At 43.4% G+C, this 16,074-nt stretch overlaps 1 protein-coding gene across 1 annotated transcript in view; it reads left to right on the top strand.

The window, feature by feature from the left end:
- The window catches only part of LOC144797876 (extracellular calcium-sensing receptor-like), a 121,852-nt gene extending 111,773 nt beyond the window's left edge, over nt 1–10,079 (top strand). Inside the window, exons 5-6 of the mRNA XM_078668678.1 lie at nt 8,929–9,052; nt 9,151–10,079. Coding sequence (XP_078524804.1) covers nt 8,929–9,052; nt 9,151–10,079 — 1,053 coding nt within the window. The remainder of the gene's footprint in view (nt 1–8,928; nt 9,053–9,150) is intronic.
- Nucleotides 10,080–16,074: the final 5,995 nt, after the last annotated feature.

The following is a 16,074-nucleotide window of genomic DNA, read 5'->3' as shown; positions in this document are numbered from 1 at the left end:
ACTTCCATCCCCCCCTCACCGAGGTCACGCTTCTTCCCCTGCTTCACAAGATAAAGTCAGGCTCCCCCCTAGACTTTGCCCCGGCTCATATTTTGAGAGAAATCTTCCTAAACTGTCCTACCCCTCCCCTCACTCTCCTGAATGATTCACTCAGCAATGGTGTGGTCCCCACCGCTCACAAATTCGCGGCTGTTATTCCCATCCTTAAAAAGCCCGGTGCCGACCCTTCATCCCCCTCTAATTACCGTCCTATCTCCCTTCTGCCCTACTTGGGCAAGGTTCTAGAAACCCATGTCACCAGCACCCTGAGCACCTACGTGGAAGCTAATCACTGCCTCTCCCCTCGGCAGGCGGGTTTTCGCCCCCTCCATTCTACGGAGAAGGTGGTGACCTCAGTGATGGACTGCCTACGCGAGGGCATTGACACCAACCTTCCGCAGGCCCTCATTCTTTTAGACCTGTCCGCCGCTTTTGACACGGTGGACCACTTCATCCTCCTTACCCGTGTCAGGGCGGCGGGCATAGAGGGCCTGGCCCTCGCCTGGCTTGAGTCCCTCCTGAGTGATAGGGCTCAGGCGGTCCATCTAGCTGGTTTCACTGCTGCCCCTCGTGGGGTCGTATGTGGAGTCCCCCAAGGTTCCTCACTTTCTCCCCTTTTGTTTAATTTATACATCTACCCCCTTATTTTGTTGTTACAGCAGCTGGAGGTCACGGTGTTTAACTACGCCGATGACCTCCAGCTTATCTTTAACCTCTCCCATTCTTCCTCCTCATCCCTGAACGTCCAGTCCGTCATGTTGTTCATTCAGGATTGGATGAACTGCAACCACCTCAAACTCAATCCGGACAAAACGGAACTAGTCCTGACCGGAGGTGGTTGCAGTCCCTGGTCTTCTTCCCACTGGCCTCCCTCACTTGGTGTCCCTCCTATCCCGGTCCCTAAGGTCAAAACCCTTGGTATTTTTTTGAATTCCTCACTTTCTGTCCACTCCCAGGTCAACTCAGTTGTTTCTTCCAGGTTTTTTTCCCTTAGAACCATTAGGAAGATCTCTCGCTTCTTCTCTCTACCCGCTCTAAAGATCATAGTGATGGCTATGGTGCTTTCGCGCCTTGATTACGGCAACATCATCTACAACGGCGCCCCAGCCTATGCCATTCGCCGTCTGCAGCTAGTGCAGAACCAGGCTGCCCGCCTGATTCATGGCCTGCCTAAATTCCATCGCGTCACTCCTTTATTGCAGGCCCTGCACTGGCTGCCGGTGAAAGAACGAGCCTTGTTTAAGCTTGGCTGTACCACCTTTCAGGCCAGAATGGGCACCGCTCCGGAGTTCATCTGCTCCGCCATCATGCCCTACACGCCGGGCAGAGAGCTTCGTTCCTCTCATCAGGCCTTGTTAACCATCCCTCGTTTCAGAAAGAAAAAGGCAGGCGGAACAAAATTCGCAGTTCTCGCTCCTGCGTTCTGGAACTCCCTCCCGACGGAACTCCGTGGGACACCCTCCTACACTGAGTTCCGGAAAGGTCTAAAAACCCTGCTCTTTTCTCGAGCTTATAATGCTTAGTCTTCCCTCTGCTCTTGTTGGCCTTCCTACTATTCAAAAGCGCCAAGAAACCGCGTGGTAAAAGTGCGCTATAGAAATATTTTTAAATTCAAATTCAAATTTAACTAAATGTTCAAATCTGGCATATACCCTTCCATTTGGAAAAAAACTGTTATTAAGCCCCTCTTAAAAAAGAACAATCTCGAACCTACTGACACCTCTAGCTACAGGCCTATAGCATGCCTTCCTTTACCAGCAAAAATAGTAGAGAAAGTTATGAACACCCAATTAGCATACTTCATCGACGAAAAACAGTTATTGGACGACACACAGTTTGACTTCAGAAAGAGACACGGTACAGAAACTGCCCTTATCAAAGCATCGGACGAAATAAGAAAGATCGTGGATGGAGCAGGAGCGGCGGTCCTGTTGGATCTCTCTGTGGCGTTTGACACGGTCGACCATGCCATCCTGATCGACCGTCTCGCTGCTGTGGTCATGACTCACAGGGCCGGAGCCCTCCTTTCATCCTTCCTCTCCAGCCGTTCTCAATCAGTCACGCTTGGCAACTTTAACTATCCCCCATTTGCCCTCCCATGCGGTGTGCCGCAGTGATCCTCGCTAAGCCCGACCTTGTTTAACATCTGTGTGTCGGACCTGGGGAGGGTCATCAAATCTCACAACCTGGGCCTGAGATCGTACGCCGATGACACCCAATTGGTGTTAGTGGTCCATAATGACGGCGACAAGGTGGCAGCTAACTTCCAGGAGGGAATGCGTGCCATCAGCACCTGGATGGCAAACAAATGCCTTAAACTGAATTCCAACAAGACGGAGGTGATGATCTTCTGCAATCTTTCTCCCGCATGGTCCCCTTCCTGGTGGCCTTCGAATTTAGGTTCACCTCCATCACCAGTTTCGAAAGTGAGAAACCTCGGAGTCATCTTTGACACTAAGCTGTCATTTATGCACCATGCAAACGCAGTCGTCTCCTCATCATTCTATACCATCAAAATGTTAAAGAAACATCTTCCCTATCTCCCAACCACTGCGGCCAAGACCATCATCAGCACACTAGTCAGGTCTAAAGTAGACTATTGTAATGGCCTTTTTATTAATGCCCAAGAAAGAGTTCTTAATAAACTGCAACTAGTGCAAAATGCAGCATCCAGATTTATGACAGGCACTCCCAAATCAAAACCAATATCTAACATGGTTAGAAAGCTGCACTGGTTGCCCATCAGAAGCAGATCCAAATTCAAGGCCCTATGTATCGCCTACAAGGCAGTTCACGCCAGCGGACTCGCATATCTAAAAAAATCCCTCTGCCCATACAATCCCACCAGATGTCTACGCTCCTCCACAGCCAACCTCCTCACTGTCCCATGGACAAAAAAAGCATCCTGGGGCGACAGATCATTTCTGGTCGCCACCACCAAACTTTGGAACAGTCTTCCCCTCCACATTAAAACAAGTCCTTCCTTACTTACCTTTAGGAAGCTATTAAAGACTTGGCTCTTTAATCAATAGCCTGTCATGTCAGCCCTCTTGGTCCAGTCCACAGCGCCGAGACACCCATGGGTATTTGTGCGCTGTATAAATTGCATAAATAAATAAACAAATGGGAAGAGCAATGAGACAAGCAATTATACCAGGACATACATTGCTGAATATATCTGAAGATCTGGTATTAGACTATTGCAAATGATTGGCTGACCTAGTGCGTTCTGTCTCTCACCAGATTGGAGAAGACACAGTTGCCAGGCAGCCATATCAAGCGCATGATTTGAATCCTGGAGACTGGGTGGTAGTAAAGAAGCACACCAGAGAATTATGCCTAGAACCCAGGTGGGATGATCCACAGCAGGCCGCGTTGGTCACTACTACAGCAGTGAAGTGTGTAGGTTTGCCAAATTGGATTCATGCAAGCCACACAAAGAGGGTTCTAGCCCCTGATAAAGAGAGACCGCAACTGACCCAAATAGTTGAGGCTTCTGAAGGTGGTGCAGTTGAAGAATCTAGAGTAACAGATTCTGAAGAGGCTGACAAAGAACAACCAAGCACAAGTCAGGAGGACTGGATACCAGTGGTTGACATACCTGATGTGATTATTCAAACAATAAGCAGAACCAGATTAGAAAGAAAAGAAATTAGTGAGAACCAGATAGGTGTAGAAGGACACGCTCAGGAAAAAAGAAACAATACTACTGGCGGTCCTGACCAGGACCAGATAGGGAAAGAAAACCATACTCAGGCAAGCAAACCAACAAAAGGGCCTGAGCAGGGACAGACAGGTATAGAAGAACACACACGCTCAGGCTGCAGAAGAACCAATTGTAGTAAGACCTGAACAGGACCAGTTATGAGAAAAAGAATAAGTTCAGCTGGAAGAACAGTATGAGATAACACCCAAACAAGAACAGATAGAAGAAGAAGAAGAAGAAGAAGAAGAAGAAGAAGAAGAAGAAGAAGAAGAAGAAGAAGATGTTCAGGCAGATGAAGCCGTAATAACAAGACCTGAACAAGGACAGATAGAGAGGGACTCTACTGAAGAGGAAAATCAGATTGTGCCACAACATAACAAGAATAAAAGAGCTCTTGATAGTGACATAGAAGGTGAAAGTGCAGTGCATGCTAAAAGGGTCAGAAAAGGAGATAACTGGCCAGGTGGAGTCAAAAGGTTACAATATCATTTGAGGAAAACAAGTGAAAATCATGAACAAGTGAATGATGTTACTAGTCAGTCTGGGCAACCACAGTCAAAGAAGCCAAAGACTGAGAATCATTAACAGTAAGTTCAAGGGTCCTGAATGCACCTACGTGATTTTTGAAGAATTTGAGAATCTCAATTTAAATGACGAGACGGATGAAGAAGGAGATGCAAAACAGATTGGCGAAGGGAAAGTGAGGCCTCCTTTAAGTAACAAAGAAATAAAATTCATAGAGTAAAGAAAAGAAGAGGAATATTCTGCTGAAAGACCAAAACGAAATTGTGCAAAGAAATGCTGCAGGGCTTGCATATGTAGCATTATATTACTGGTCATAGTATGGCTATTTCTAACAATATCAGTTCCTTATCTTATGATAACAGACAAGAAGAATTACACAGACACTAATGAAAAGATAGCTAACCTGAAAGGAGATAGAGTAGAATTAGAAGCAGTAACAGATAATGACACATCTTTAAACGTATTCACAAAGTTGTTGTTCCAGTATGTAGACACTATGGAGATTATCGATTGTTATGTTTGTATGAAATTACCAGCTTCAGTAGCAGAAAGAGTCACCGATCATCATTTACCATTAACTTATGGTGTTTCATGTAGCATACTGACAAGTTTATTTTATAGAACAGAAAACTACAATATTATTATTCAAACTTAGACGTAATATTTTCTGACATTCTTATTAAAAAGAATATGAATCCAGTGCTTAGTAGTCCAGATGCAGTTTATGGGTGAATTTTTTTTAACCATGAAGTCAATATATATAGAAAAGGCACACAAAAGTGAGTGTTTTTTAATTTAGTTGAAGAAATGAGACAGGATTTCCAAAGAAAAGCTACTGAACAGGAACACTATATTGGCAAAGCTCATGCTAGACTTTGTGAAGATAGGGAAAACCTGCCTCCATAGATTAAAGACAGTCTATAACAATGTATGTATTGGTTCCAGTGAGTGTGAACATAACTTCCTAATTCTCTGAGGTTGGGGACTAAAAGGGGGAACAGATCCAGTATTTCCTGGTGTTTATTACGTGTGTGTGTGAATAACGCTTACTATAAGCTACCTGCAAGTGATACGGTAGTTGCTACTTCACAATAGTATTTCCGAAGATATATCATGTAATAAGAATAACCGGAAGCAATGAAAACACTAATGAACTAACATGAAGAAAGAGAGCTAGTTTTTCAGAAATAATAGGTGACATATTTGGTACATTGATACCTTCAGTGGGGGTCCTTCTGTATTCGCATTGAATCTGTCAATTGTCAACAGTAGTTGATCGTCTATCGACTGATAACTGCTGGAGGTTTCTTGACTATCAATATCGAAATGGTTGCAATTAGATCTATGGTTTTACAAAATTGACTTGCACTTGATATATTATTAGCAAAAGAAGTCAGTGTCTGTAAAATGTTGAAAGTGCAACATTGTTGCACCTACATACCAGATAGAAGCACAGAAATGAGAGGATATATAAAGAATATTACGGAAATTCTGTGTATGGGAAAGACTAACAAAAGATGTTTCTTCAATAGAGACTTGGTTTACTAACCTTGGGAAAGGTATTATAGGCCAAATAGCATTCTGGTTAGTTGGTATAGTGATAATAGTCTTAACAATAGTGATATGGTGTAATTGTTGCACAAATACATTTTTTTTAAATAGATATGACATAAATGGGAACGGAACGAAAAGAAAGTATGAGGAGATCCAATTAGAAGAGATGAAATGAAAATTATATAAAAAGATGAAAGATTTGAAACTTAAAGATGAGGATAAGAACAAAAACAATAGAAAGGGAATTGAGATGTGCTAAATTTGCCATCTCATTGGATGGGTGATTTTATGATGGCTCAAAAATGCCATCAGAGAGGGGATTGATGGAGCAAGGACTCGTAGAAAAGAGACTTGATCAGAAGCAAATCTCTCATTCATCCTCTAACATTGTATTAACCTTGTTTTGTGTAAATTAATAGGCACAACATTGAACACAAAACACAGGGAAGCTTGCTTATGTGTTTTACTAATAAGTAATTCAAACAAGATTCTAACATGGCTGCTAACAGGAGATCTTCATGGCGCATGCGTCAACTGCATCTATGCAGTATGACGAGCTGTCGCTTGGAGGGAATTTCCTGCGCCTGTGCAGACCCTATTAAAATGGCTGCTGGAAAGCTCACATGCTTGGCATCTACTCTGCTGAAACTAAATAAAGGCTGCTAGAAAGCTCACATGCTTGGCATCTGCTCTGCTAAAATTAAACAAAGCTGTTTTAATAATGCTAATGCGGGGAAAGCATTTATAAGTAAATGGGGTTAGTGTGGAGATAGGTCGTATACAGTGAAACCATTTCATATGGAAATTAATATTTGTCTTTTTGACTTTCCTATTAGTCTGTATTTGGGCCTCTGGTACAAATCCAAAGTCTATAACCCACCTGACCTCAGTAAATGCTTGGTGTGATTGAGCCAGAAGAAGTGATGTGACTCTTGAACACAGTCCAAGGACGCAAGAGATACATACCCTGGGAACCAGCACCGAAGTCCTCTGAAATGAATGGGAACAAATGAAAATTATACGTTTGTGTTTAATAAAATGTGAATACGGCTGGGAATAAAGATTTATGAATAAAAATTAAGGGGTGGGATCTTTGAAAAATGGACTGAAAGACTAAACTTAAAAATAAGCATGGTGTGATGATCACCTCCCCTTGCCTGTCCAATCAGAGTTAGTATTTTTGTGATATTGAAACATTTATGGGTGGTACATGAATATTGAAAGGTAAAATTGAGGTAGCTTTTAGTTAGTTAGTCAGATGCCGATAGAGACGCAGATGTGATGCAGATGATGATTCTGAGAGAGATGGAGACAGAGTTTAGCTGAATGCTAAAGAGCTCGGGATGCTGTCGGACTAACGAAGAATCAAATGCAGAACCATCAACTTTAACTTAATTAATTTAGAAGATGATCACGGAAGAATCTCGAGGAGGAAGAGAGTATCAGAGAGGGGTGCTTTCGGTGTTAGAGATGTCATCTATTCTCTCTGATTCCTGTACTGAAGCCTTTGTTGCCTGATCTTTCCCAGGGTACCCTTCGCAGCTCCTTGGCCAGAGGATTGTTTTTCACTCCATCCTAGGTACTATGCTTTCATGAATGTGCAAATGTACTTTTCTCTCTATCCTCTCCTTTCTAAGCAAAGTCATTGCAGAGAGTGATATATATTTGTTTGATGATTGATTAATTGAATCTTCCTTCCTATAAGTGACGGAAACTGTACTCTACATTGTAAGTGATTCACTTGAAATTAATTCAGATTTTCCAGAGTCTGTGGTCATTTCATTGCAAAGAGAAATAATGTATGTCATTTCACCAGTTCAACTAATGGTCCATTGACCAGAGGAAAGAACTTTTAATCAGTGAAATATTAGTTAGGAATGATAGGTAAGTAATCTGGAAGTAAGAATCAACAAAAACTTTGACTCCAGCGATTTTTACTGGATTGTGCATGTATGTGTGTTTATGGGCAAAGGTGAGTATATGGTATTGGAGTATCTGTTGCTAGTTCACTGGTGGATCAAGGTGTTCTTCCTTTTTAGATCCCGATGAGACTCCCTATTGTTTGCTGGGTCGAAACGTTGTCAGCTCACATTTTAAAGGAACTATTTCCAGCCTCTCTAAATTAATACGGAGGCTGTTCTAGGAAATTGTTTATTCAGAAATGGTTATTTTCATATATTTAAAAACCTTGCTGTATATTACAATTGGTCACTAATGTGTTGGTTCTATTTTTCACTTGGGTCACAGAGCACAGTTTATATGCTTTTTCAATACAGACGCTATTTTGTGCAAACAGCATTTGGTCTCCTGATTATCTTCTGTATTAAAGTTGTTCTTTTGACATCCTATTCCCAGTGTTAATTGCCATTGTGCATGCTGACTATTAAGAATTCATACATTGTCCAGAAGAACCATTGCTTCCCTATTTATGCAAGAACCACATTGATTTCACTTCCTTTAGAGAAAAAGATGCTGGGGAATGAAGTCTGCTTGTCTGGTTTCTTCTTTTAAAAGTGATTCTGGTTGGAAACCATTCATGTTACTCATGCAGAGATGGATACAGGGAAACACACTGATGTTACTTCTGGTAGAGCTGGCTGGTGGGAAATGCCGAGATGTTGTTTCAGTTACAGATGAACACTGTCAACTGCCTTGAAGTTACTGTCAATAGAGATACATTCAGAGAACTGAAGTAACATCACTTCCTTTGAAAATATACTGAGAATTGAGGTATTCTTGTCTATCTTCTTGTCAAAATGTTTTTGGGGGGGAACCCAGTGATACCACTTCCTGTGAAATGCAGTGATGTAAATTTCTGTTTGCTCCTTTGTTAATCCCACTTAAATTGGTTCCCTTCAGCAAGCATCTGTCGTTGTTAGCATCTGCAATATACTCTCACCATTAGAAGAGAATGTGCATCCTGGAGCTTCATAATGTGTCGCATTTGGGACTTCTGTCATGCCTCCCGACTGTTGCCATTTAATTTTCATATGAATGTTTGAGTCACATAATATTTTTGGGTAGTTAAATCCAAAATGTTCAACTTAACTTTAAAGGTTCAAAATGTAACTCTAATTTCATTTGACCTTGTTTTCTCCATCCAGATCCCTGTCTCAGTATGCACTCCTAGCTGCCCCACTGGATTCAGAAAAGGTGTCATACCTGGAAAACCAATCTGCTGCTTCCAGTGTGTCCAATGCCTACGGGGGGAGATTTCTTACCAGCTAGGTAAGAGACCAAGCAAAAGTGGGCATTTGATAGAATGCTGTCCTTTAGTTAAGGAAAAAGCTCTAATAATGTATGTTTTCATCATTTTCATTTCTCAGATTCTACTGAATGCATGCCATGCCCCTGGGATCAGTGGCCCAACAAGAACCAGGACAGATGTATCCCAAAAGTCACAGAGTTTCTTGCCTACACAGAACCTTTTGGTATGACCTTAGCAGTGATCGGCATGTCATTATCAGGGATCCCCTTTGCCATCCTGGGACTCTTCATTCATCACAGGAACACCCCCATCATCAAAGCAAGTAATTCTAATCTCAGCTACATATTGCTCATGTCGCTAACATTGTGCTTCGTCTGCTCCTTGGCATTTATTGGTTATCCCACAGTAGAAAAATGTCTCATACGCCAGACAGCTTTTGGAATCACGTTTGCTCTGTGTGTCTCTTGCATCTTGGCCAGAACCATAATGGTGGTCATTGCCTTTAATGCCACAAAACCCAATAGTGACTTAAGGAAATGGGTCGGACCTCAGTTGTCCTATACAGTTATTTCTGTCAGCACACTTATTCAAATTCTGCTCTGCATCATCTGGTTGCTTTTGGCTCCTCCTTTTTCTGAATATAATATTGACATTAAGCCTGGAATTATCCTAATGCAATGTAACGAGGGATCTCCTACTGCTTTCTGGTGCATGCTGGGATATCTTGGTTTTCTGGCCTCTATCAGTTTCATCGTGGCCTTCCTAGCCAGAAAGCTCCCTGACAGCTTCAACGAGGCTCAATACATCACCTTCAGCATGCTCGCCTTCCTAAGTGTCTGGCTCTCATTTATTCCAGCCTACCTCAGCACAACGGGAAAGTATATGATCGCAATGGAAATTTTTGCTATTTTGTCTTCTAGTTTTTCCTTAGTTTCCTGCATATATTTCCCAAAGTGTTATATAATCCTATTTAGGTCAGAGATGAACACAAAGGAATACCTAATGGGACGGGATGCAAGAAAGAGCAATAAGGTAAAGGGGCTGTAAAAACTATTTGCTTGTACTGTCAATTTAATGGAGATCAAGGTCTGCACATTTAACCCAGACAATTTGAAGATGAAGTGACATGCACACATTCTACAGCCTTTAGGTGCCAGTTTTAAATGTATGTCAGATGTGAAGGACTAGAACTAAGGAAGTCAAGAAGCTGGCAATTTTTTAAACTTTTTTCTTTGATAGTCTTGACCTATGTCTGCCCTCAAAATGGCTTGTTATCACCAGCCCGGATTCATTAAAACCCGCCTTTTATCAAGCCCAACAAACAGATATATTCCGTTTATGAAAATAAAGTAATATTTTAAAATGCAACATGCTGCCCTTACTCACTGTTTGGAAGTCAAATATTTCATGACTCCTGTAGCAAGCAACTGACAGTATTTTACCACTTTGTCCTGCACTGTATCTTTGAATTTCTACCATCTACTCCATGAATGTTGTGTCATCCAGTTGAGTCTTTCAAGGAAATGTAGGTATGGGGAAGGTCATACAAAACTGGATTAACAAGAATAATGATTGTTTTATCCTCTGTATCATATAGAACAATTTAACAGTGCACTTTGTCTGTTAACTACTGATTTCAAGTTACTTGCTCCCAAATAATACCCTGCATTGCTAAATGTGTAACCATTGCTTTTCTATAAGGCACTAATAGATACAACAGTGTAGTTTAATATGAAAAGAGTGACCAGTGAAAACAGCACATTTGCCAGACAGGACAGTGCTTGATTAGTAATTTGAAAATTTCCACAGCTAAATAGTGACCTAAAATGTGTTTGCCTAAAAACAACTATGTGTTTAGATTCCGCCAAAGGATCGTTTTTGAAGTAATGTTCTTGTTTGAAACTAGGCTGTTGGTTGACTGGGATGTAAGCCCTGGTCAGGCAACAACCACAATTCTTGCAAACGTAAGGCATTGACAAACCCCAAATAAACCTCTTCTCATCTCCTTAGTAGCTTGCCACAGAGCAGTCAGACATAATTTAGAGGCAATGTGTAAAGCATTTGCACAACACTTTAAACAGTAAAAACACACCACAAAAGGAGCCCAAAAGGAGCTTTAGACATTTAGAGTACGTTTTTAATCAATCAAATACAATCAAAATGACAAAAATTAATTCAATAGAACTGGAGATATCGAATTCTAAAGTTTGAAGTGAAAATAGCTCTGAAGAGCACAAAGCGCCAATTGGAGATATCTGGTTGAGCCGGACCAGGACAAATTCACAAGTTCATGCTGACTGCGATAGAGCATGTGCTGGCTACAGGGACCTAGTTAGGCCAGCTGAACAGAGTACCTTAAATCCTTGTTGTGGAGCTTTGCGTGGACCTCTGTCAAAGATTTGTTGCACAGTCAAAGCAATCCATTGGGTCTGAGATATAGCAATTCTGCTTTGTGAGGTCCTGTTGTGTCATCGAGGATCTTATCGACGGGACTTGCAATGTGAAGGATGAAGTCTGGGATGCAGCACTCAGCTGGTGATGCGTCGAGGCTGCCGTCGATAAGATATGCGAGGACCTGGGCTATGGATTTGTGCATGCGGTTGGGCAATGTGTTGGTTCTGAGGACTGCGATGGGTGATACAGGTCTTTGCAATAGGCAGTAGTGGTGATGGGTTTGTTCTGTTAGGGGATGTGCAGCTGAGCAGAGGGAATGTGTTGGTTCTGCTTGGATATGTCCCTCACCAGAGAGGATGTGTCAGTTCCGCTGGCAAGCACCTTAGGCTCACTTCCAAGGGTCCACGATAAGGGTGGCAGAGTAGACTCACAGATGGCAAAGTCCAGGTGCAGGTGAAAGGTAGTTGGAAGCCTGTTATGAGGCTTCAGATCAGAAGGTCAGCCAACTAGGCCTTGGAGTCACTGTAGGTTCTGGGTTCAAGAGATGCAGGTCCAGTCCTTCACACCCAGGTAAGAGGACAGAAGGTCAGCACAGCATAGCAAGCGTCCAGCAGAGTGCAGTCCAGCAGTTTGACTGTTCTTCAGCAGCATAGCTGTCCTTCTTTCCGGCAGAGTATCTACAGGTCCAGCAGTGTACCAAAGTGGTGGTGTCTGAAGTCCTTTTCTACACAGTAGTCCCACTGACGGGGGGACCAGCCTCTCCCTCCCATCCTGCCAGTAATGATCCACTTAGTCACACATAAGCTCCCATCGTGTGCTGCTGTCTAGGAGGAATACACCAAGCCCAACTGCCAACTATACTGAGTCACGTGACAGGAGACAGGCTGCAGGCATCAATTGGCTAAGGCAAAAAACAGCAACTTTCTAAAAGTGCATTTGCAGAACTGTAATTTAAAATTCAAAGTCAACATAATTTAGGGTTTTAAATTAGGGTTCCAGAGTCACCAAACGTGAACCAGTTATATCTTCTCATTTCTAAAATTACACTTATAAAATAAGGTAATCCCAACGTTATGCCCAGGGAGACATAGGCCTTGCAGTAGTGAAAAAGGAATTGAAGTGTTTTCACTACAAGGACATGTAAAACTGGAAAATACATGTCCTGCTTTTTAAATACATTGCTCCCTGCCCTCTGGGCCTTCCAGGGCCTTCCCTAGGGGTGACTTATATGTATTAAAAAAAGAAGGGTTTGGGCCTGGCAAAAGGTTTATGTTACCAGGTCAAATTGCCAGTTTAAACAACACACAGAGGATCTAAAATGGCAGGCCTGTGACATTTTTAAATGGCTACTTAAGTGGATGGCACAATCAGTGCTCAGGCCCACTAATAGCATATAATTTTCAGGCCATGAGCACATGTAGTACACTTTACTAGGGCCTCCTTCTTGGAGAGCTCAGAGGAGGGCTGTTGTGGCCCCGGGGCAGGACTCGGAACATCCTCCATGTCAACGGCAGTACTGGCGGACTTTCCACCTGTCTCCAGTGATGCATCTCGGATGTTGTTGGCCAGTCTTAAATCTGGTTCGCCTCTTGACCCTTGCCCCGCCAAATTTTTGGCTGGGATGGCGGCAGTGGTGAACCCTCTGGTCAACCCGATCCTTAATGCCTCCCTGAGGGAGGGGAGTGTCCCACGCACCTGGAAAAGGGCGATGGTGATCCCCCTCCTGAAAAAGCCTGGTCTTGATGCCGAGGTTTTGGCCAATTATAGGCCAATTTTACTTCTCCCGGCTTTGGCTAAGATCACTGAGAAACATGTTCATGGCGTCTTGTCGAGTTTTCTCGAATCCAACAATTTGCTCCATCCATCCCAATCCGGCTTCCGTCCGAACTTTAGTACGGAAACGGCATTGGTGGAGGTCTCAGAGATCATCAGGGAGACCTTGGATGTGGGTGGCAAGGCCATGTTAGTCATGTTGGACCTGTCGGCGGCCTTTGACACCGTCCCCCATGAGGCGCTTCTCGCCAGGCTTTATGACATCGGCCTAAGGGGGACGGTGTTCAGATGGTTTACATCTTTTCTGGATGGCCGTCGCCAGACGGTCTGGGTGTCCCAGAGCTCCGCCGAGATGCCGCCATTGGGAGTCAGGGTTCCACAGGGTTCTGTGTTGAGCCCGACGTTGTTCAACATCTTTATGTCCCCTCTGGTGGCTGCGGTGGAGGTTTACGGAGCCCAGACCGTGTCCTACGCCGACGACACGCAACTCCTCTTCACCTGTGGCAAAGATCAGCCATTTGATGGGGAGAGAATTCGGGACTGTCTGGACATGGTCTTTGGATGGTTCCGGCGGAATAGTCTGAAGGCCAATTCCAGTAAGTCGGAGGTTCTATTTTTCGGCTGTGCCATCGATCCCGAGTGGCGGCAATGGTGGCCGGCTGCCATGTGTCCTCCGACGCAATCCTCCTTGGTTGCCAAGAACCTTGGTGTTAAGCTGGATAATAAGCTCTCATTGAGAGCGCACGTTCTCGGCCTGTCCGGCACCTGTTTCGGTGTTCTTAAAATGCTCCGCAAGTTTCTCCCTCTACTATCTGCGGAGCACAGGCGGATTACGGTGCAGGCGCTCATCGGATCCAGGCTAGATTATGCCAATGCCCTTTTCTTAGGCCTTCCAGATTACCTGGTTCAGCGTCTGCAGGTGGCACAGAACTCTGCAGCCCGTGCGATTTTTGGTTTGCATAGGCGAGCACGGGCCTCTGGGCTGCTGCGGACGCTTCATTGGTTGCCGATCCGGAAGCGGATTATGTTCAAATCCCTAACACTGATGCACAAAGCTCTGTTTGGCTCAGGTGCGGGATATCTGCAGAAGAGATTGGCTTTCTATCGTCCTGCTCGCTCGCTGCCTTTCTGAATCCCTTTTTACTGCTGTTGTTCCGCGTGTGAGGAAGGCCCGCATTGGGGGGCGCTCTTTTAGCCTCAAGGCTCCCCAGCTGTGGAATTCGCTCCCACTGGCACTTCGCAGTACCCCCAATCTGCTTCAATTTAGGAAAAATCTGAAGACTTGGCTTTTTTAATCTTTCTGCTTAGGTGGGCCTTTCTTTCTTTGGAACCTGTCTTTCTTGTTATGTTGTTTTTACACTTCGTTGCCTGTGGAAAGCGCCGGGACACTCTCTTGGAGTAGCCGAGCGCTATATAAACGCATTTTAACATAACATAACTTAACATAACATAACAAATTAGATGCGGCAATTGTGTATGAGTCAACAATACCATGTTTAGAAGAGATAGCACATGCACTTTAGCACTGGTTAGCAGTGCTAAAGGTGCTCAGAGTCCTACGGTCAACAAACACAAGGTCAGGAAAATGGAAGAGGAAGGCACAACGTTGGAGGTAAGACCACCCTAAAGCTGACAGTCCTAAATTTTGTCCCCCCCAGCTGAAAGTGGGAAGAATTACCTAACCCATTGTCCATTGTATCCATTGTATATTATTGTATGGTTGATAAAAAAAACCTTTACAAAAGTTAAAAGAAAGTGAAAAACAAGCAGAAAAAATCAAAAATATGTATCACAAGTGCCTATAGACCTGGTTCATGTTAGACGTGCTGCTTCTAATGCAATTAAAAAAGGTTAGCTCTAAACAGAAGAAAAGGCCTTGTACCTACCTAGTGCAGGACAGGGTGGAAAAAGAAACTCAGGAGAGAAGCGAGGTTCTTTAGATATTTAAAAGCAATAGTCAAGATTCTTTAAAATAAGTTTGGGTAACAGGCAAGATGCCAGGGAGTATCGGCTTGGCAAAGACATTGGAAGCAATTTGCAAAAGCTACCTAACCCTTTACGAGTTCTCATCACTAAGGCGGATGCACGTGGATAGACCATCAGCATTGGCGTGGTCTGACCCAGCATGCTGTCCTGCCATGAAGTACATTCCCTGCAGGGAGATAGACCACTCCAACAGTTTGGGATTTTCACCCCTCATTTGCATGAGCCACCGAGGGGATCTGTGGTCTATCTGAACCCAGAAGTGTGTCCCAAATAAATATGGTCAGCTTCTTCTGTGCCCAGACCACAGCAAAAACCTTCCTCTCCATCGCAGTTCACCTCTGTTCCAGTGAAGGCAAACTCCTGATTATGAAGTCTACTGGTTGTTCTAGGCTGTCCTCATTTAATTATGCTATGACTGCCCCTGTGCTGTGCACTGATGTCATATACAATAAGGAGCAACAGAGGGAATTAAAAAGTAGGTGGCCCTCCACTCATAACAACAATATCTCAACAATGACCTGCTCTGATCTTGGATCAATATTTTTTCAGAAACCCAAAGGCAAGGTACTCAACTGTTGTATTAGCGAATAGCTTCTAAAAAATGCTACTCGGAACTGGGTTGTACTGTCTAATTCTAAAAAGTTTGTCTATCAACCCCACTTAAATCCCTATATGTAAGTGCACATAGAGAAAAAGGTGTATGAAGGTCTGAAAGTACCTCACTTAAGCACATTGTCCTTTTAAGCCAAACTCCAATCGGGCTGCAAAGGCTGATAAATGCTCTACAACTCTACTTAGAGGAAGAACATCTGGAACTTAATAGAGACAAGACAAAAGTAATACGTCTTGTAGAGCGAAAATCAATCAAATACAATTGGACATGTAACCA

Source organism: Lissotriton helveticus, chromosome 12, assembly GCF_964261635.1.
Source record: "Lissotriton helveticus chromosome 12, aLisHel1.1, whole genome shotgun sequence".
Taxonomy (NCBI): Eukaryota; Metazoa; Chordata; class Amphibia; order Caudata; family Salamandridae; genus Lissotriton; species Lissotriton helveticus.
The sequence above is the reverse complement of the archived record's forward strand: the minus strand, read 5'-3'. Positions and strand labels throughout refer to the sequence as shown.